The sequence below is a fragment of the Petaurus breviceps genome, unplaced genomic scaffold (genome assembly GCF_028583685.1).
Source record: "Petaurus breviceps papuanus isolate PSGF00001 unplaced genomic scaffold, PetGlider_PUasm1.0 523, whole genome shotgun sequence".
Lineage (NCBI taxonomy): Eukaryota > Metazoa > Chordata > Mammalia > Diprotodontia > Petauridae > Petaurus > Petaurus breviceps.
Genome location: NW_027186356.1, coordinates 2,145,031 through 2,166,508, shown reverse-complemented (window position 1 = coordinate 2,166,508; position 21,478 = coordinate 2,145,031). Strand labels below are relative to the sequence as shown.

At 48.2% G+C, this 21,478-nt stretch overlaps 1 protein-coding gene across 3 annotated transcripts in view; it reads right to left on the bottom strand.

Annotated features, from left to right (window-relative positions):
- Positions 1-14,554: 14,554 nt before the first annotated feature.
- MED16 (mediator complex subunit 16) overlaps positions 14,555-21,478 on the bottom strand; it is a 37,877-nt gene continuing 30,953 nt past the window's right edge. For all 3 annotated transcript variants that reach the window (XM_069102048.1, XM_069102049.1, XM_069102046.1), the window contains 4 exons: positions 18,224-18,416; positions 16,544-16,760; positions 15,422-15,505; positions 14,555-14,846 (listed from right to left, as the gene is read on the bottom strand). In XM_069102048.1, the coding sequence (XP_068958149.1) occupies positions 14,720-14,846; positions 15,422-15,505; positions 16,544-16,760; positions 18,224-18,416 (621 nt within the window). In that variant the 3' untranslated portion in view covers positions 14,555-14,719. The remainder of the gene's footprint in view (positions 14,847-15,421; positions 15,506-16,543; positions 16,761-18,223; positions 18,417-21,478) is intronic.

Sequence of the window (21,478 nt, the reverse complement as noted above, 5' to 3'; positions counted from 1 at the left end):
GGAATGCTTCTCCACGCTCTCTGAGTTATCAGGAACAGAAACCGCTGACACAAATAAAGCAGAAGGGAAAGAAGGCTTTGGGGGAGGGGAGAGAAGGGAAAGAATCTGGGGAGGAAGAAGGGAGTCCTACTGTGTGCCAGGAGGGTGACACACAGGCAGCGGAGAAGCAGTGGCAGGGTCACTGACCCCTTGGAGTGGACAAACCCACGGGAGCCTCTTCCCTTGGAGGAGGCAGCTGGATGCTGCAGGCAGATACCTGACCTCCTAGGAGCAGTAACAGAGATCCACAGGTGAGAGTTGGTTAGTGACTCCCTGATGAAGGGGAGTGAGCTGAGAAGAACACTAGTAATAGCTGATAATTTACACAACACGTTAAGGTTTGCAAAGCACTTCACCTCTTATCTTGCTTGATCCTCACAATAACTCTGGGAGGGAGTTGATATTATTATCCCCACTTCACAGATGAGGACACTGAGGCAGACAGCAGTTAAATGACTTGCCCAGAGTCACCCAGCTGAGTGTCTGAGGCTGGATTCAAACTTGGGTATTCCCAACTCACTACCTAGCAACCAATGGCAGTGAGGTCTTTTTGCCTTCCCGAGTTATATAGATACAGGCTGCAACAGAAATCTCCCAAGACTTTTCAAAACAGACAACTCCTACCCATTTTGGGTAATTCATTGGAACACAAACGGTACTGTTAGAAGGAATATAGAAAGCCTGGCTAAAGACAGTCAAGTCTCAGGCAAGAAACAGAAAATACCTTAGGCTTTAGGGACATAGGTGATAGAGTCTAGGCTGCCATCCAGCCCATCCAAGATAGACTATCGTTCAGAAAAGAAAGGCTGATCTGGGGGAGCAAACAGCTGGTTAAGAGGATGGTAACTTAGATTTCTGGATCATGGCTCAAAGTATAGGAATGATAGGTTTCTATCCAGGGTCAGAATGTGCCCAACAAGGGCTGACAAAAATAAATTTTCTTGAAGTCTCCAAACCCAATACAAAGGTTTTAAACTAGAAAGGATGTGCCTACATATATGTGCACATGCATATACACACAGCTATGTGTGTACTGACATGTATATATGTATATACATGCAGATATATGTATATAGGAATATCTCCACCAAGCTAGAGAACAGATACAACATAAGAAGGGTCCTGTTGAGGTAACCCTAAGTTTCATATGGGACAGAATCTAGAGAGAAAAGGTTTCTCTGGACTCAGCAAGACATGATAACTGTCTTCAAATATTTGAAACTGGCCCTCCCAGCTCTGCCATTCTGGGTTCTAAGTCCTCTCTGACAAGGGAAGAAAGAATTGGATTTGTTCTGCAGGGTTCCAGAGGGCAGGAGCAAAGGAAGGAATTGCAAATAAGGGCAGCTGGTGGTTTAATGGGAAAAGCTCTTGGCTCAGTCAAGAAGACCCGAGTTCAAATCTGCCCTTGGACATTTACTATGTGACTCTGGGCAAGTCACTCAATCTCTGTCTCAGTCTCCTTATCTGTGAAATGGGGGTTATAATAGCCCCTACTTCACCAGGTAGTAATGAGGATCAAATGAGATATTTATACAAATGCTTAGCCTTGTAGTAGATACTACATAAATGATATTCCCTTCCCCTTCAATAGGGTAGGCTGAATTCATATAAGGAAAAACTTCCTAATGGTTAGCGCATTCCAAGAGTGGAGCAGAATGTCTTGGGAGTTTCTTCCTCGTTGGAGACCCTCAAACAAAGGCTAGATGACCATTTGTTAGATAGATCGTTAAGAAAATCCTTTTTTTTTGCAGTATGAGTTGGACCCATCCCAGGCCACTAGAAATCCCTTCTAACTCAGAAATAATTCTGTGATTCCGAGTTTGCATTTTATCCTAAAGGCAATAGGGAGACCCTGAAGATATTTGAGAAGAGGATATTGTCAAGCCTATGCCTTAGGAAGATGACTTTGGTAACTGGGTGAAGGCTGGGTTGGAGAAGGGAACGACTGGAGGGAGTCCAGTTCGGAAGCTATTTCAGGTAAGAGGTGATGAGGGCCTGAACTCTGGAGGTGACTAGGAAAAGGGAAAGGAAGGGGCCAGGTAGAATGGTAGATTTGATAGGAGTTGACAACTAATTGGATATGGGGGATGATGAAGGTAGGAAGAGTCAGAGATGCCCCTACAGTTTCAAATCTAAGGTTTGGGAAGATAAAGGTGCCATCAACAGAGAGAGCAAAGTTCAGAAGAAGAGTGAGTTTAGGGGAGATGAGTTCATAGGTTCATGGATTTAGAGTTGGAAGAGACAGCAGAAGTAATCTCATCTAATCCCTTCATTTTACAGATGAGGAAACTGAGGCTTGCAGATGTGAATTGACTTGTCCAGGGACAAGTAATGAACAGATGAGTTAGGATTTGAATCCAGCTCTTTTGACTTCATATCCGCCATTTTTCCAAATACTCCACTTTTGGACATGTTAGGCATAACCTAGCATGGGATATCTTCGTGGAGAACTTGGAGACCGCAGTGCAAGACTGGAGTTTCAAGGAGAGTTTAGGGCTGGCTGTATGGATCTGGGAACCATTTTCATTGGAATAATCTTTGTTTGAAGGAGGAGCTCAGATCACCAAAGGGAAGAGAAGACGGCCCAGGACAGAGCCATGAGGGGCACCTATGCTTAAGAGACAATGACAAAACTTAGTAAAGGAGGCTGAGATAACATTGTGACAGACAGCTAGAAAGTGCCATCTCTAGGGTGGAGGGGGCACAGGGTGGGGGGAGAAGGAGAGGGAAGAAAAAAAAGGAAAAAAAGAAACTTATATGATAATTTTGTTGTATATTTATTTATTTATTGCTTTTTTGGAGTCTGTTGTATATTTAAAGGGACTAGCAAGTTGTACATAGTAGATTTGCAGTTTCGTGTGCAATTATATTTTTATTGCACTATGTTATGGAAATGCTTGTTTTATTCCATAAATTAAAAATAAAATAAAACAGCTAGAAAAACCAGGAGAGATCAGTGTCACAGAAGCCAAGAGGAGAGTTTCCAGGAAAACAGAGGGGGTCAGCAGTGTCGAATGCTACAGAGGGGTTGGGGGGGGGGGGACTGTAAAGCGTGAGATGGAATGATTAAGCAGTAGCTGGGATATCTCAGCAGAGATGGGGTCAGAAGCCCGGTGAAGAGGGGCTGAGTGGGTGGGGAGAAAAAGGAGGCAACCAGAAGAGACCAGTGTTCCTGGGAGTTTAGCAGGAATCCTGTGTTCTAAGAATCCAGTGCTCTGAATGCCATTCAGCCTCCTCTTGGAGGGGAGGGGGGCACATCTCCGGCTTCCTCTGTTTACTGCTTGATCACAAAGCGCAGCCAGCTCCTTGGCTCGTTCTGGTGGCTGACCCCATGGTTTCCTTGTCCTGATGGCTCAATGGTGCTCTCAAGAGTACCTCTTTGTGAGCCCACAACGAGACTGGTAATTTTCCAACACTGCTGTCTTTATCCAATTATCTACTTGAAGAGTCAATCACTCCCTGTGCTGCTGTCTGGCTGCTGTCTGGGCCTCGGGCTTGGTGATTTAACAAGGCAGGAACACCTGGGGCGACAATCCTCTTCTCTCCAAGCTGGGGAGATGCAAACACTACCCCCTACCTCCAACCAGGCTTATTTCCATGCTGCTAGGTCCTGGAACCAAGTCTGCAGGAGATCAGGGCACACAGGCTTCTTCCCCCCTACAGAGGGATAACCAAACCCCACCCTACCCCATGACCTGGGCTCAGCTTCCCTGCAGAGGAATTGATGGTCACCTATGTAGGGTGATGGGTAGAATGAAGCAGACTAAAGTAATTTCTCAATGTTGCCCATTTTTGGTGCTTAGAAGCCCATCATTTAGAAATTCATTTCCCTTGCTTAATATATTAAAGCCATAGACTGTCATAGCTGGCAGGGACTTTAGGATACAAAACATAGAAGGCCAGAGCTTGGAGGGCTCTCAGCTTAGAGAAAGGGATAGACACCATGCATATGAACCAGGACTATAACCCAGGTCTCCTACCTGGCCCTCTCTCTGCTCTGCCACTAATCTGGGGGACAGGGCCACAGCTTGAAGTGGCCTTCCCTTCACCCAGCTGCACATAGGTGGCCCTCCCCGCAAACCCACTGGCCATTCACTCTCTGCACCAGGGCAAAAGTTTGAACTTTTGAACAAAAAATATTTTGAACTTTTTGAACAAAAGATATGTCTTTTAATCCATTGGGTTTCATTGTAAATTCTCTTCACTGACTAAGCAACAGTAATTTGCTAAGAAGAGCTGGGAGTGTTTTTCCCTCCCTCCAATTACAATTATAAAAATTACCCACTGAGAGGGTGGCAGAAATGTGTTTTTCAGAGGGGATCTGAAGAGGCTTTTCTTTTCCATTTGCATTATAACAAATTAATCCAATTAACTAATGGGATAAAAGTCATTTGCCAAAATCAAGTGCAGCAGATGGGCTAAGCAAACAATAGAAGCAGGTCTGTCTTGGTACAGTCAGCCTCGGGAGAACCAGGGGAGAAGCTGTCTCACAGCAGTTACCTTTCTAAAGCCCCGTTGCGTTCATAGCGGCCCCCCACTGAAATGCTTTTAGTGGCTCGCTACTGCTCCTCAAGGGTAAAGGGCCACAACTTGTTGCCTGACTACAGGGGCTCAGCACTGTGTGGGACAAAGACAACCCTTGCCCAAAATAAAATAACCAGAGACATCTCCACGTAGAGACAGGAAGGATTTATTTAATTATTTCTTCTCGCAAGTAGTAGTAGAAGAGGCAAAACACAAAATGCAAAGCTTGGTTATACACCCAAGAGAGCACCCCTTTCCCCCTCCCTTGTTCTGTCCTGTTCCCGTTAATTAGGAACTGAGGCACACAATCTTGCTGGCGATTGCAGGTGAAATGTCAGTAATATGAAAAAACAGAAGGTGCATGTCTAGCGGACATGAAAACAGACAAAATATGTCATCAGTATCAACTTAGATATGAAAGCAGACAAAATTCTATGAATCATAGGGATTTGGGGACATGGTGACCTGCCTGGAGTTCTGCAACAAGATTTCCAGTTTTATATTTGTACAGATCAGATGGTGGTGAGTGGAAACAAGTCTGGGACATTTGGGCCTGTGGTTAAATTTGCAGGGTCTGTGCTTTCCCCTCCTGTGCATTAGCTAAGCTTAGCAAAAACTTCAACTTATGACCAGGGAAGTAAGGCAAGGGTCCCAGGCTCCCAGCCCAGGTTGCTAAGTCTTTGGTACTTTATTACAATTCTGTTCAGATTTCTGGAATGTTACCTGAGAAGTTTTCACTTTTATTCCATTCATCACTGTCTATCTCCAACCATCCTTCCAGCCTTTTCTCTGGTACTAGGCTCTAGCCAAACTGGACTACTGGCCATTCCTCCAGGCTTTCCTCCCCTTTCTGCCTTCAAACCTAGGCTTATGTCTGGAATGTTCTCCCCCAAACCCTGAACCACCACAGCACAGGAATGAGGAAAGCACTGACATGGGTGTAGTTTCAGGAGCATGGCACCAAGGATACCAGTTCTTCCCCAGTCACACACTGTTGAGGACCACAGACAGTGGGGCTCTGACACTGATGGCTGAATAAGCCCTCTCAGCATAAGGCCCTGCTAAACAGGCCCGGATCGGTTCCCCATCCCCCAGGAAGGCTCACAGGCATGGACTTCACATCCCTGTGAGAAGCGTGGAGCGCACTCCCAGCCTGGGAACAAGGATGCTTGCTGTGTTCTCAGGGGAAATTAGCATAATGTAGCAACGCAGTATTAACTAGAAGCCTTGGGACCATTCCACTCTGTTCTAGGGAGGTTTGGAATATCCTGTCTGGTACTCGCGCCCTGATAACAAGGACAGAGTCCACGCCGTCATGTATGAGGTGAATGGGAACTAGGACAGTGGTGTAATCCCAAAGGTAGTGAGCGGCTTATGATGACTATGCAGTTTTACACTACATAAACTAGACTCTTAGCTGAATAAAGTTGACTGTTTTCCACCATACTACTGGAGTCCCGTCTTGTTTATGATTGTCAGCCTCTGGGTAAGTAATCTTTTTATCTTTCTTTTCACCTAACTTTTCCTTCCCAGCTCCGCTCCTGGCCGGCAGGGCTCCTCTCTGACTGTGTCACAGAAGGGCAGGGGTCCCTGGGTGGGACTTGGCTCCCCACAACACACCCCTCAAATGTTGAAGCTCCAGGGCAATTGCTACGGCCCTGGTACCAGCCGACAATGGGAGTGGAAAAGAATTTACTTGTGATTAGGGCATAGAGCATGCACTGACTTGTCCCTCTGGTAGGTCATATAGACCATGTGCAAACCTTTTCTGCCAGCCTCCAGCTGACCTCATGGAAGCCTGGGGGGAGCTTCCCTCTGGCTCTGCATGCCTGAGGGGGTGGTACTATGAACCTGGAGGGGAGAGCTGCCTCTTACCACTCATGTTTTCCTCACTACTAAGTGCATTTGGGTCAATCTTCAGTCGTCCTGATCTACATCTGGTCCCTGGACCCAGAGGGCTCTAGAGGAGAAAGTGGGACTGGTCCCTCACTTAAATCCAATTCACTTTCATGTCATAGCATCCCCTCCCTAATGTCATGATCGTCTTCAGGAATAGGGGACAAACAACAATACCACTAAGTATACACCCACTCTTCCCATAAATGCTAACAGCTGCTGAGTTGGAAGAGCTGATGACTCAGTTTTACAAAAGCAAGCTTCTGGGCTCTCAAAGCCTTTCCTTTTCAGTGGTGAGTGAGGCAGGACTGGTTTGAAATACCCCAAATGGTCAATGGATCCCATTCTCCTTTCCCTAGCCTATTAGTGCACGTGGCAACTGGTGCCTGCGTCCTGCTAGGAAATCCTGCGCTCGGGTTTGGTTTGTCTTCTGTATTTCCTTCCATCAACAGAGCAACAACCTGAAGGTGGATGTGTCCAGTCAACAGACTTATGAGTTTCAGAGACCTTGGAGATTTTCAACTGCCACAGCAACACTTTACTGGCAGAGCAGCGGGCGTCCAAGAGTGGTGGCTACAGAGAGTAAGGCAAGCACCTGTATCGAGAACTGAGGAGCACATCAAGGATGAATGATATCGAAAGACAATCACTTGAGAGAAGAAGCAGCTTCAAGGATGTGATCCCTGGTAGCCCTGAGAAGTGCTAGCTATGGACTTAAGGACAATGCCAGCCTAAGGATTGTCCAGTACTTAAGACAATAACTAGGTAAGTTATTCCTTGACAGTTGTGTGTCCTACACATGTGCCTTATTACCACTTTATCAAGGATGAGTCCACTCTTTCCATAGACATTTTATGTGTCTGTGAGAAGCTTTTGAAAGGAATGTTTTATGCCGAATGTTCTTGCTACAAAATCTTAGTAATTCCTCTGAAAGTTAATTGCATCTACTGGCTGATTACTAATAGGAGGCACACTCGTGGGGGCTCAGGGACCAGTGTCAAAAGTATGACCAAGAAGGGTTACCCTTAGAACCTAAAGTAGCAGGGCAGCCAGGTGGCTCAGTGAGGAAGAGCACCGGCCCCAGTGTGGGGATGACCTGGGGATCAAATCCAGGCTCAGATACTTAGCATCACACCCAGAAATAACTGGTCTTGTAACCTTGAGCAAGTTACTTAACCTCGACTGCTTTAAAAAAAAAAAAAGAACCCAAAGTAGCAGCTGTCCTTCTGAGGACACAATCCTCAAGGGTAAGTGTAGTTTGGGAGAGTAGCCCCAGGGTGAGGGTTCATCCCAACTCAAATAAGTAGCCTGGGGAAGTCACCATTGATGGGGAACAAGGTTGTAAAGACAAACTCTTTGATGTGCTAACAGGAGTCAACTTCAGGCCTGACTCACAAAAGAGCTAAAATAGCATGAGGTACAGGCTCAGTTCCCAAAAGAATTGTAAATATTTCCTTTGAAGAGGAAACAGCTCAGGAACAGCTGAGAATACCAGATGGTAGCCATTAATCAGCAACAATTCAGTGAAGCAAAAGCAGTCTGGAAGCAACTTCAGAGATAGAGGGGCATTCTAGCTCAGGGGTGGAGAACCTGTGACCTCCAGTTTACATGTGGCCTAGATCCTTAGGTGCTTGCTGCCTCTTGGCTGAGTCCAAGTTTTACAGAACAACTGCGGCCCTGAGGCCACATGTGACCCTCTAGGTCTTCAAGGGCAGCCCTTTGACTGAACCCAAACTTCACAGAACAAATCCCCTTAATAAAAGGCTGCACCCAAGGACCCAGAAGGCCACATGTGGCCTTGAGGCTGCAGGTTCCCCACCCCTGTTATAGCTGATGCAATCCTCAAAAGTCAACTCTATTTTATATCTTTCCAAGAACCTTGTATGCTTATAACATATGCACTGGGGACACTTTATTGGATGAAAGTTTTCAATAAAACATTTTGCTCTACCAAATCAAATGCTTTTTAAAGCCAACAAACAGTAATCATAGTGGAACTACATATTCTCTGTGTCTTGCAATTAATTCTCTAACTATAAAGATCTATTTTGGTTTAATATGGTTTGTGAAAGCCTGCCTATTGCCTTTGTATACCTCTGTAAGGTATGTACCATGTAAAATGTATATGTCAGCATGAATTGTCTAAATATGGCTCACAGGGAAACACTGTTAGATATCTCTAGAATCTTGCCCACCCCTCTCTAGAGAAACTTCAAGTCTTGTCTGCTGAGGAGCCAGAAAATGAGTCATAAGACCAGAAACTCTGTTCTCCTCTGAGAAGAGGTGCTTAACTACAATGATACCTATCTGTCCCTCAAAATATCTCTGGTCTAGGGACGTGATGTTTTTAGTTCAAGCTGCTTTCCTGGCTCTTAAAGAGGGGGAGGGTACCCCAAGCTTATATTCACTGGTTTGTCCTTTTTCCTTCAAAATTCCAGTTACACAGAAGACCATCACAAATAGTAAATAATTAGACATCCAGGCAGCTAGCAAACAGAAATCAGGGGTGTTGTGCAGAATAAAATACATAAGAAAATAGAGAGGGAATGTTAGCTCAACCAAGAAAAAGGACTCAAATCTTACCCCAACTCCTAACCCCAGGTAAAATTTCCAAAGTCTCTAAGGAGGTAAGCTGGAAATACAGTCTATGGTATTGGCTCCTCTATGTGTCCACTATTTCCCAATGTCTTTTTCTCTCTAAAAGTCTCTCACACCAATTTTACACCCTTCACAAAATCATGTAGTGCTTTTATGATGCTCTCAACCAAGCCAGCATCATCCCCAAGTTGCAGCATGCAAGATACCCCCAACCTCAAACCCAGGTTACACCTTCATCATGGATGCTCTCAACATGTGAGCAGATTATTCTTATTAATATTTTACAGAGAAGAGAAACTCAACAGATGAGTTGGCAGTTACTGATGCTATCCTGATATTCTTTCAGTTGCTTTGGTGGGTGAGGGAAAGTAATTAAGGTCCATGATTTTTTCTGGGTGTTTGTTGTCTCCCCCTCTTTCAGAAACTTTTGAGCCTCTGAATGAACAGGAAACCGGGCCCAGAACTGAATAGAAAGAGAGCAGGTTGGACTGCCTGGAAATTTCCCAGTGCTTTTTAATAACCCCAAGCTTCTTTGAGAAACTCATCTTTTTAAATCAACATTTTCCTGATGACGGTGTATGGCCGTGACTCATGAGATACAAAATGTCCAAAGAATTAGTTATGAATCATCCAAAGGGCAGCACAGTGGTATTGCTGGTGGGAGTAAGCTACAACACAGAACCAACTGATCTATGACCAATGAAAACACCAATCAGAAAGCCCTGTCAGACTGATGAAGCCTGTCTCCCACAGTGGGCACAAAGGTGATTCCCTAGGGTGCATGGCACATGTTCGGACAGCATGTACATTTGTTCTACACAAGGGCTTTTTTGGGATTGAAGCGTTAGAGGAGAGGAGGGGGAGAGTGATACTTACAAAAGGAAAATAAAAAAATGCAGCAATAGATCATTTAAAAATAAACAGAAGAGAACAGAAGTTCAAAAGGAGACAGACAAGCAGGGCTGTGTTGGGAACTGCCATCTAACATGTGAAATGTCTATTTTACAAATGAGCTTCACGTCGTGGAGACTCATGGTTCTATACGCAGCTGCCTTCGGTTGTATTTCATATAGAAATAAATGTCCATGTTAGTTGACTTCTGTCAAGTTCATAGCAATAAAAAGGATAACTTAAAAGCTTTATTTTTTTAATTAAAAGTTGTAGCATCTGGAGGTAGGCAACCAAGATGATGAAGAAGCTTGAGACCAGCTCCATGCTCAATTGAAGGAACTTCAGGTAGAGGTAGGGTTATATGCACAGCTGGGTTTAAGGAGTCAAAGGGCTGCCAGGTGGAAGAGGGATTCTATTTGCTCTGGGATCCCTGAAAGAAAAGTGCCAAAAGGCAAATTTACGTGGATAAACAGAAAGAATGTCAAACAACCATAACTATTCCAAAATGGCTGCTACATAAAAGAATGCATTTCTTCATCACTAGAGGGCTTCAAGCAAGGATTCGAGGGCCACTTGCTGTGTAGGTGGTGAAGGCTCTTGTTCATGTATGTGTGTTGAACTACGAACCTCTGAGTCTCCATCCATCTCTGAGAACCTCTGAGTCCCTGCCCTCCCTGAAAAGAGCTTTACCAATCCTTAAAGATTCTGCTCAGACACCACCTCCTCAGAGGAGTCCTCCCTGATCTCCCTAGTCCTAAGTGATGACTTCCTTTTTGGCACTCTCTTAGGATTCAGCACTTTCCTATACAATTAACACAGTCTATTATGTTTTATTATCATTTTCTATGTATATATCTTAAGCTCCTCTCCTCTAAGGCTGTAAACTGTAATCTAACCTGCTGTCTACGAACTTTAATATAATTGGCTTCCTTTGTAACCCCATGCTTTGTTCCATGCATTTAAAAACATTCTTCTGAGGTCCAAGAGAGTTCCATAACACACAAAGGGTTAAGAACCCCACCTGTAGACCAGACGAATCATACAGACCGAAGACCGTGCCCTATTTCTCTCTCTCTTTGCACCACCAGCATGAAGTACTGCCAAACCAAATGTTTTGTATGGCCCGAGCACCAGCACTCCCAACAATGGGGGGTGAATGGCGGCATGGAGCATGTCCAGATTTGCCCCTCCCCGTTGGCTACATGGAACATGTGCAGGTATTTTCTGCCTGTTTCCTACTGTGTTCACATTGAAGGGGAAAGTGACCACTGCCAGGCAGGGTGGCTCCATCAAAGTTAGATCGTTATTCCCTTTTTTGATGAGGTTACCAAACCAATGAATCAGAGGGATGCTACAAGTATAGTTTACCTGGATTTTAGCAAAATGTTGTGGGAAGCATGGAGATGTTTGCTGGAAGAGTGCAATGGGGCAGGTTAAGCACTGGTTGGAATGGCTGGACCTTAGGATTGTCCTTAGTGGTCCGAGGGCATCTCGGATGGAGATCTTGTGGGGAAGCGTTCTTATCAATGCCTCCGACCTTCTGTCTGGAGCCTGTGCCTACAGACCTGAGGGGTCCAAGTTGCCTCGTATTTATTTGAGGTACATTTAGTGTATAATTATGCAGTTGTGCTCCCCATAGAATGAAAGCTCTTCAAGGTAGGGAGTTTCTTTTTTTTTTTTTAATCCCACTTCAGCTCCTCCCACACAACAGGTATTAATAAATGTTTGACTCTAACTCCTACTGAGAGGAAGGAGACCCACCCATCTGTAGCAGCATCTTTATTCAGGGATGGATTGGACAAGACGACTTTTTTGGTCTGTCCTTTCTACCTCTGAGAGTGATTCTGACCCTTCCAGCTCACATTTGACATAAAGCCCCACCAAGGTCTGACACTCTAGACCAGAGGCCAGGAACCTGCAGCCTCAAGGTCACACGTGGCCCTCTAGGTCCTCATGTGTGGCCCTTTGACTGAACCCAGAGCACTTATGTCCTAGGAGTCTAGGATTCCAGGTTTTACCTTTTTGTCCTTCAGCACCTGGCAGCAGGCGCTGCATGGGGAGAACAGGTGCTCATCAACAGGCTTATTATTCCTTGGGATTTGTTCAGGGGCCCCTAATCTGCACAAACAAGTCAGCCTTGTTTCCTCGAGTCCCCTCAGCCCACCCACCCCTCCAGAGCTTTCTACTGTCTCATCTGTATCCCCAACGGCTTCTGAGCAAGCCCACTGTTGGTCTGCTCCGTTTCCTTTTGTTTCCAATCTAAGTTTCCTGAATTAGAAAATTGTTTTCCTCAGCAGGTGGTGGCGAGGCAATGATGACCTTGGAGAGCCCTCCCGGCTAATGGGAGGCTTTGGTGTTCACGTAGAAACGAGCTCCCTGTGGCTCCCTGAAGAGCCAGCAAGGAGAGGGGCAAATCTGGAGCACGTCTGTCCAAGGGTCAGGGAGAGGTGGCATGACTGCCCCCCGGGACAGAAAGAGGCGCAGAGCTTGCAGTCTTTCCCTCCCCGGCTAAGGAGGATCCATCCCGGAAGGATATCGAGGCCAGCTGCTGGTCCCATTGACTCAAGTGGAATGTAATCTCCTGGAGAGTGAGGGACTGAGCCTTGGGATCAAGGGTTCAGCCCCTGGACACTGAAACTTAAGTGAGCAAGTAGAAATATGAGGGCCTGGGAACTCAGGGCTTCTCAAGGCTCTACTGCAGCAAGGCCTGGCTGGTTTCTGGGAGGAGGGCAAAAGAAAGGAACTTTAAGGACTTCTTAACCCAGGGTCTTCTGAGTGAATTTCTAAAACAAATCTCTTTATGTATGTATGTATGTATTCACACACACACAGATACACATTACTGTACTTGGCATCATCAGACTGACTGCCAAGGAGGCCCACGCCACCAGAAGGTTCGGAAAGTCAATAGGAAAAGACAATGGGAAGCAGGCCTCTCATCAGCATGGCTGAGCTCCAACACATCCCTGGGGCCTAGGCCCACATTCGGCACACAGCAAGAGATTAATAACTGCTTCTTGAGCTGCCTAGATAATCTGGCATTTGACAGAAGACCGCCGTAGTGATGTCACGTGTGGGGAATTCAACATAAGGGAGCCTCCCCACCGCCCTCAACGCTGATGATACCAGCTCTGCCCCTCAGAGTTGCCTAGGTCACTGAGAGAGGAGGTCAGTGACTTGCCCAGGGTCATCCAGCCAGTATGCACCAGGTTTCCCTGGCTCTGAGGCTGGCTCTCAAGACATCTTAATATAAGAAATGCTGAAGAAGAAACTGGCCAGTGTGTTGTGATTCTACCAGCTGTTCTGAACCTCAAGTAAACACAGTCAATCATTTTATCCTTTATCAAAGATAAAAACTTTGGAATAAAATTCTTTCAGAGAGAGGGCCTTGTAGCTAAAGTAGAATTAGCCTTGGAACCATGGAGAAATCAGGTCTTCCCAAACAAAGCAGGTCCTGCCTGTCCCCTACCTGACTCCAACAGCTGCTGATGGCTCTGCAAGGGAGCCACCCAGAATCATTGTAGTAAAATGAGGAAAAGGGCACGTGGGGGCTGGCCCTGGGTTCAAACCCCACCTCCAACGTGTATTCCTCCCTGTGTCTCAATGTCCTTATTTGTAAAATGAGATGGGTAGGCGAGCTGGCTTCTGAGACCCCTTCCAGCTCTGGATCCAGACAGAGCCTGCTACCAAAGACTATCCCTCCACCCAGACAGAGAATGTTTGACCCTCAAAGAGTCTAGAGCAAGTAGGGAGAGGCCTCAGAACCCAGAAGACCAGAGCCGGAAAGGATCTTAGCATAGAGAACGCTGGGCCTACACCTTCCCACCATCCTATGACCTCAGCCTACTCACTCATCGACTGTCTAGTCCAAGGCCCTCACTTTATGGGTGAGAAAACTCAGGCCCAGAAAGTGAGAGTCACTCACCCAAAATCACCCAGCACAGTGTAATGGGAATATGAAGATCTTCCCTGACCCTTAATTAGCCTAAGGGAACCTGAAGACCTTCCCTGCTTTGAAAATATACCCTGCCCCTAAGAAGCTGAATGTAGTCACATGGAGCCTGTGGTGGGAGGAGTTTGCTGAAGAGTGGAACAGAGCCCACAGGAAGCTGGGAGTCAGAGCAGCTAGAAGGTGGGAGGAGAGGACACATCTGAGTGAGACAGTTAGGCTTGTGAGTAAATGTTGGTTTGTGGGAAGGCTAAAGGATACTGTGGCTCTCTGTGCTGTTGTGGCTTATTCATTTCTTTGCTACTAAGATGGAATCAGCTTACTGGGTTTGGGATTTGGTTTTCTGTCGTCTGAATAAATGTTTTGCTTCTGTCTTCTACATGGAGAGTGTTATATTTTGCACTCGAGCACTCTGCAGGCATATTTATAGTGACTGTTGGTGCTGTGAATACTGCAATGGCACTACACACGATGGTGGCAGAGCCAGCCCAGGCTGCAGAGTCCCTCTACACTGTGGGCAGCATCTGGGTCATTGATGGGCTCCCTGATTCCCTCGCATCAGTTTTCCCTGAGAATTTTTCTCTTCTATTGAGGGGATAGAGGGGAGGGGAAGGTAGGTATTCTTGACTGAAGTATGACAAACACTGGCCGAGGACATCAGGGAAAAAGATTAGAAATCCCAAAGGAATTTCTTTTTTTTTGTACAGAGCACATTACAAACATATTTACAAGACGCCAGGTTGGGAGATGCTGTCTGCAAACTCCATGAAGGGATGCCCTCTCCTGAAGGGTCCCTGCCTGGGGGTGCTTGGGCAGGGCCAGTCATGAGTAGCTGGCGGGCATCCTGCGCCACAGGCCTCCACACAAACAGTTCTTGGTCCAGCGCTGCTCCCACTGCTTCACCGCCGTCGCCTTGTGGGGGGACCTGAGCACGGTGACACAGCCACACCTGGGAGAAGGAAGGGAACACAGCAGGCTGAGAACCGTGGGGGCCAGCCCTGGGGAGAGCAGTGTTGTGACAGGGATGAAGGGAACCGCTAACAGGGCACGTGGCTTGGTGGACCCAGCAGAGCTGTGCCGGCTTCAATGTAGCTGCACCGGGAGTGAGATGCTGAAGCTTTCAGTTTCCCATCCACAGAATGGGAGGGATAGTCTGCAGCAAGAATGCCCCCAGCAGCAGGAAACGTGCTCGCAACGCTTCAGGGTGCTACAGAAATCTGAACTATCACGTGTCCTCTAGCCATGTCAGGGTGGGCTGAGAAAGAGAAGGGACCCACAGCGTGGACAGTGGGGAAGGCCCGCTCTGCTCCAGAAGGGCAGAGATCACGACCAACGGCGAAAGATGGCAGCAGATGGACCTGGCCCGAGCGAGGAAGACGCTACTCTTCAGAGCCATCTGAAAATGGAAAGGGAGGCCTGGGGCCGGCAGGCAGGGAAATCATAACAACAGTGGGGGTCACAGGGCCCGCTGGCTCTGTATGGGCCTGTAGGGGTGGGGTGGGATCACGGGCCCCAGGGACTCACCTGGTACAGGATTTGCATTCCTCCGTGGGGTATGCCCCCAAGTGCAGTCTTCGGAGGTGGTCAATCTTCGGCTGCCCGGGGGCTCTGAACACAGACAGATAATGAGAACGGGGAAGGTGGGGACCAGCAGGTCAAAAGGCAGCTCAGACCACAGAAGGGTCCAGAGGCACTCCCCAGAATGCCCAGGATGGCGATGACAAGGACAGTATAACGGGATATATATATATATATAACCAACGATGTGATATCTGTAAAGCACTTAACCGTGCCTGGCACACAACAGGTGCTTAATGCCTGTCTCCCCCCCCCCCCCCCCCCCCACACACACACACCCCTTCTGCCTCTGTCTAGAGGCCTCTAAAAAGCCCTCTCTGGGAGTGCCAGCATTATCCCCATCTTCACACATCTGAGGAAATGGAGGCAGAAAAGGGAGAAGGGGCCTGCCCCAGGCCCTCCATCAAATTCCTCTGTCCCAGAGCTTGAACCTCAATGGCAGAGGGTCCCAGGCTTTCAGTCTGGGGAAGCCGAGGCTCCATCCCCTTCTCAGGATGAAATACGTGGGATTATGTAGGACACTAGTCACACTGAGACACAGTTATAGAAACACCTTCTCAGTCAGACTGCCTGCCCTCCAGCAGCCTCTGCCACTCTCAAGCCTCTATTCTGCACATGCCGGCTCCACCCAAGGAAAGCCTTCTCAATGTGAGCCGGGGAGCACCCCTGTGCCAGTGCTCAAGCTGCCTGGGAGGCTGCAGGGGGACTCCTGGCCTCTGGCACAGCCTACCTGCCTGCAGACAGACTGGGGCAGCACACCTCTCCTCATCCCCACCCCCACCCCCCAGCAGTCACACAGAACACATCCACTCACTCCTCCCGGGGGCCCCAGCTGAGGCCGCCACTCTGCATGCCCCTACCTGGCTAGGACCTCAAAGGGCGGTGTGCAGGCATAGCCCAGCAGCCCAGGAGCTGCAGGGGGGTGCCAGTCCTCCGGCACAGCCTGCCCATCCGCACAGTGCTGGGGCAGCATGCCCCTCCTCATCCCCCTCCCCTCCAGCAGTCACACAGAACACATTCACTCGCTCCTCTCGGGGGGCCCAGCTGAGGCCGCCACTCTGCCCCTACCTGGCGAGAACCTCAAAGGGTGGCGTGCCGGCATAGCCCAGCAGCCCAGGGGCCTTCCCAAACTGGAGCCGCACCAGCTGCTTGCTCTGGAGCTTGCTGATAATGCCATCGCTAATGGGCAGCCAGTCCAGGTTGGGAATGAGCAGCTGACTTGGGAGGAGACAGCACTCGTCGATGAGGGTCTCATCGGGCTCTGAGGGGTGGTTCTCATCCCGACCTAGAGAAGGGAGAGACTGGTGACCCACAGGAAGCAAGAACTTCCTCGCCAGACCCTGGAGGAGATGGGGTTCTGATGCTGGACCTGTTAGCACCAGCAATGGCGGGGGGAGGAGGAGGAGGAAAGCGGGGCTTTGTAACCCAGGCAGAGCTGTCCTTCCACAGCATCCCTCAAATCTGTCCCACCACGTCCCAAGGTACAGCTGTAAGTGCCTCCCTTAGATGTGCAATGCCCAGTGGTGTCCCCAGAGACAGAAGACTGAGCCGGAGGGGGCCAAGTCTTCTCTTCTCCAGGTTAGGGCCTGCCTGGTCTCAGCCGATTCATGTGCAGGCTGATCACAAGGCCCTTCACTACACTGTCTGGCCTCCTCTGGACACACTCTAGCTGATCAAGAGTCTTCTAAATTGGAGTGCTCAGAACTGAAGGGAACAAGCCTGGGGGCAGGGGGAGCAGGGATCATGCCTAATGCAGAAACTATGGGGAGGGGCCCGTCTTTCTAGCCCCAGCCCCTCTGCAGCCACCCCAGGACCCTGCTGACTTAGAGGGAGCTTACAGCCAGCCCCCCAGAGCTCCTGATTCTCTTCCCCGGGACCTGAGGCCTAGTCACTCGGCCCCTATCCTGTGTCTGGGCAGCCATAGATTTAACATTTATCCATACTAAAGCTCATATTATTTGAGTGAGTCCATGATTCTAGCCTGCTAAGATCTTTTAGGATCCTGACTGTCATGTGGGACAGCCATATCCTAACTGCAGGAGGCAGCCAGGCCTTCGGAGAGAAGGCTGCCCTCGGAGGTGGGAAGAGCTGAGCCTGGATCCTGCCTAAGACATGGGTTAACTGTGGGACCCTGTGCAAAACCCTTCACCTCTGTCCATCTGGGTTTGATCCTAATGGCACCACCTGCACTGGGTGGCTGTGATGAAAGTCCTTGAGTCTTAAAGCGCCATTGAAATGCTGGTCATCATCTGCACATGTGAACTGTTCTAACTCTAAACATCCTGACTTCTCAGGTCCCACCCAGCTTTAACATTCCATGCCTGAGGGGCGGCTAGGTGGTGCAGCGAATAGAACACCAGTCTTGGAGTCAGAAGGACCTGAGTTCAAATCCGGCCTCAGACACTTAACACAAAAAACTAGCCATGTGACCTTGGGCAAGTCATCTAACCCCAACTGCCCTACCTTCCCCCCTCCACAAAAACAAAAAATAACATTCCATGACTGCACTTGCTCTGAAAAAGCTCGGTACATCTGACAAACACCCTAACCTGCCACGTTTCACTTCAGATATGAGGACAGTGTGACCAACAGAGCTCCAAGTGCTTTCTGAGAGTCCCAGACTAAGCTGGGGCAGAGCCTAGACTGGAATTCACTTTCCCTCAGCTTCCTGGGCCATGAAGTCACTAATGCACTCCACCTCCCATGTCCTTAGAGAGAAAAGTCTCCTAGTTTTGGGGTGTTGCTTACAGCACAGCCAGAGCTTTGTCAGGAGACGAAAGAGGAGAGACATGCTGTCCTGGGTGTCAGAGGTTGCAGTGTAAATGGGCAGGCAGCTTGGTTTCAACAGACCCCAGATTCGAATAACGACCATCAATTCTCGAAGCATGCCCAGGGAAGCCCCATCTCGCAGAAAGCTGTGGCCTGGGCGGACGGGAGAGCCCTGGAGGAATTGAAAAAATAATGTTAGCTGAGAATCTCCCCGAAACCCTGCTTTCATCCTGTCATTCCCCTTTTGGGAGTGGATGGATAGTGGTGACTGGTGACTCCCTGCTGAGGACTGAGATAGCATTTTCTGACCTGAGAGACTGAGGGGCCTACTGTTTTCTCCGGGATCTATATCTGAGACACGGCAGAGAACTTCCCAAGACCTGTCAAACCTGGGTAGGTGAAATCACCCACTCCTGCTGATTCATCTAGTGACAAATGATACTGCCAAAGGGGACCTAGAGAACATTGCAGAAATGGTGGGCAGGTGTCCTTTACATCACCACTGCCAAGGAAAGTCAAAAGTGTAAGAAAGACACATCTGAGAACAGAACTTGGGTTCCTGAGCCAGAGAGAATGGCCTTAAGGAGGGACTGATAAAAACGCATCTGTGTGAAGTCTTATGAAATGAATCCAAAGGGCTTAAAACTGAAAAGGAACCATCTACCAAGCCAGATACTGCAATGGAGAAGTCCTGAAATTCCTAGGAGACAGAATCCAAGAAGAGAGCCAGAAATAGACGCCATGGCCTCAGATACCACCCCAGACAAAGGCACAAAGTAGAGCTAGAAGGCGCCATGGGCCAAAGATCCAACGGGTGGAGACAAAAAGAACCCAGAGCATCACTGTGGACACGCCTATCTTCTTCAAGGAGCCCAATGGATGAGGCTCAGGGAGGGCAGGGCAGCCTTAGTTAAGTCAGGGAGAAGCTTGGGAAGAAACCTGTGCTTCCTTCCTTCCATTCTTTATGTGCCATCGAGAGCCCTTGGAGAAAAGGCAGAAACAGAGGAGGAATTCTGCAAAGAGATGCTGAGTCTGGCCCGGAGCCATCACATAGTTATGACAGATCAGAGGAAGGGACACTCCCGGCCAGAAGAGCAGCCTGTTCTGCTAAGCTCCTGGCTTGTCCTGAGGACAAGGGAACCGCTATTCTGACCCCAGATCTCAATAAGACGGATCAACTTCAGATGACCACTGCACCTGGGAGTCTGTGACAGAGGAGAAGGAAGCTGGCCGTGGTGTGACAGGCACCCTTGACTGGGACAACAGACAAGCAGGATCCAATGTACCAACCTTTTACAAAACAAGGGGGTCTAGAAGGGTTGGAAATTTAATTCAACAAGGACTCATATGTCCACTATATGCTAGGCACTGTTCTACACGCTGGGGACACAGATCCAAGGAGCTTCCATCCCACTGGGGAGAGACAACATTATACATTGGTAAGAAAGCACAAAATATATTCCAATAAACACAAAGTCACGGTGAGGGATGGGAACCCCAAGAGCGCAGGGATTGGTGAAGGCACCCTGCTGAGGGCACCTGAGCTGAGCCTTGAAGGGAACTCGGGATCCTAAGAGGTGGAGCTGAGGGGAAAAGGCATCAGGTGGGGGTAGTGGGGGGGACTTTTGGAGGAAAGGAGCAGATCACCTGTGCAATGGCATGGGGAGGAGAGGAAGGGCCAGCAGGTCAGTCTGGATGTTAATACAGAACAAATACATATGACATAAGCTGGGACAGGGAGTGTGGAATCAGACTGTGAAGGGCTTTAAATGTCACACCAAAAAGTCTTGCATTTGATCCTAGAAGCAGTAGGGAGCCACCTAAGCTTCAGGATTATCAATCTGGCAAGTGGGCAGAGAACAGAGCCTAGAGGCCAGAAGTCAGCCAGGCAGCATTTATCAAGGGCCTACCATGTGCCACACACAGTCCTGCCCTCCTGGAGCTCACAGTCTAACACAAATAACACCTATGAACATGGTCCAGGTGAGAGGAAATGAACTCCGGCCATGGGAATGGAAAGCAGGGAGGAGGGTGAGAATGCTGCAGAGACAGAAATGATCAGTGATGTTGGACTGGCTGTGGAGGGGGAGGAGGAAGAGACGCTGAAACCGCCCCTCTGAGTGAGCCAAAGTCTGAAGATGGGTACCAAGACAAACTAAGACTTTAAAAAGATAAGTAACAGGACCAAGGCAGGTGACCAAGGATGAAGATAAAAGTGTCAGTTACAGTGCTTCAAGTCCCAGCTTCCACCCACTTACTGTGTGTCCCTGGGCAAGTCATGTGATGATCTGAGCCTCTGTTTTCTCACCTGGAAAATGGGGTTAATCAGAGTTGCAAGGGCAAGTATTGCGAAACACTCCAAAAACAGGAATCGATATCATCAGCAGCAAAATAAAGACCATTTCTATCTCTTATAAGGCTATAAGGAAGATCAAGTGAATATATATTAAGCATTACTAGATCTAAACCCCCAAAGAAATCAAAGGATCCACACACCCCAAAATATTTATAGCCACAATTTTGTGGTGGCCAGCAGCTGTAAGCTAAGGGGGAGAGAGGGGTCCCCACGACCTGGGGAATGGCTGAGCAAGATAGGGTTCATGGATGTGAGGGAAGACCACAGGAAACACAAAAGGGATCATGCCAGAGACACCTGGCAAGACCTGTGTGCACTGATGCAGTCAAGTGAGCAGAAAGTGCACATAACAGCAACACCGTGAAGACAGCAAGTTGGAAAGACTTAAGAACTGATCTGTGCAGTGACCGACCATGATTCCAGAGCACAGACGATGCAGCGTGACAGCCACCTGCAGACAGACAGCTGACAGACTCGAGGTGCAGGGCAAAAAGCTTGTTTTGGACATGGCCAACGTGGAAATTTGTTTTGCTTGATTATTCATCTTTGTGACAAGGGTTTTCTTTTTCTTTTTTCAATTGGGGGAGGGAAGGTGGAAAAGAGAAAAAATAAACCCTTGTTAACTAGAAAAAAACTTTTTTCAAAGAAAATAGATGTGAAGAAGCTTTATAACCATGAAGCACTGAAAAAATGTCAGTTTAATCTGTCCTATGTCACTGTGATGGTAAAAGCATCAAGAGTGGAAGGCAGGCGAGAGGAGGAGACGCCAGGCCAGCCTCCTAACCTCCTGCCCACTCTGGTAGAGCACCGGGGAGGCGAGAGGAGGAGACGCCAGGCCAGCCTCCTAACCTCCTGCCCACTCTGGAGGCGAGAGGAGG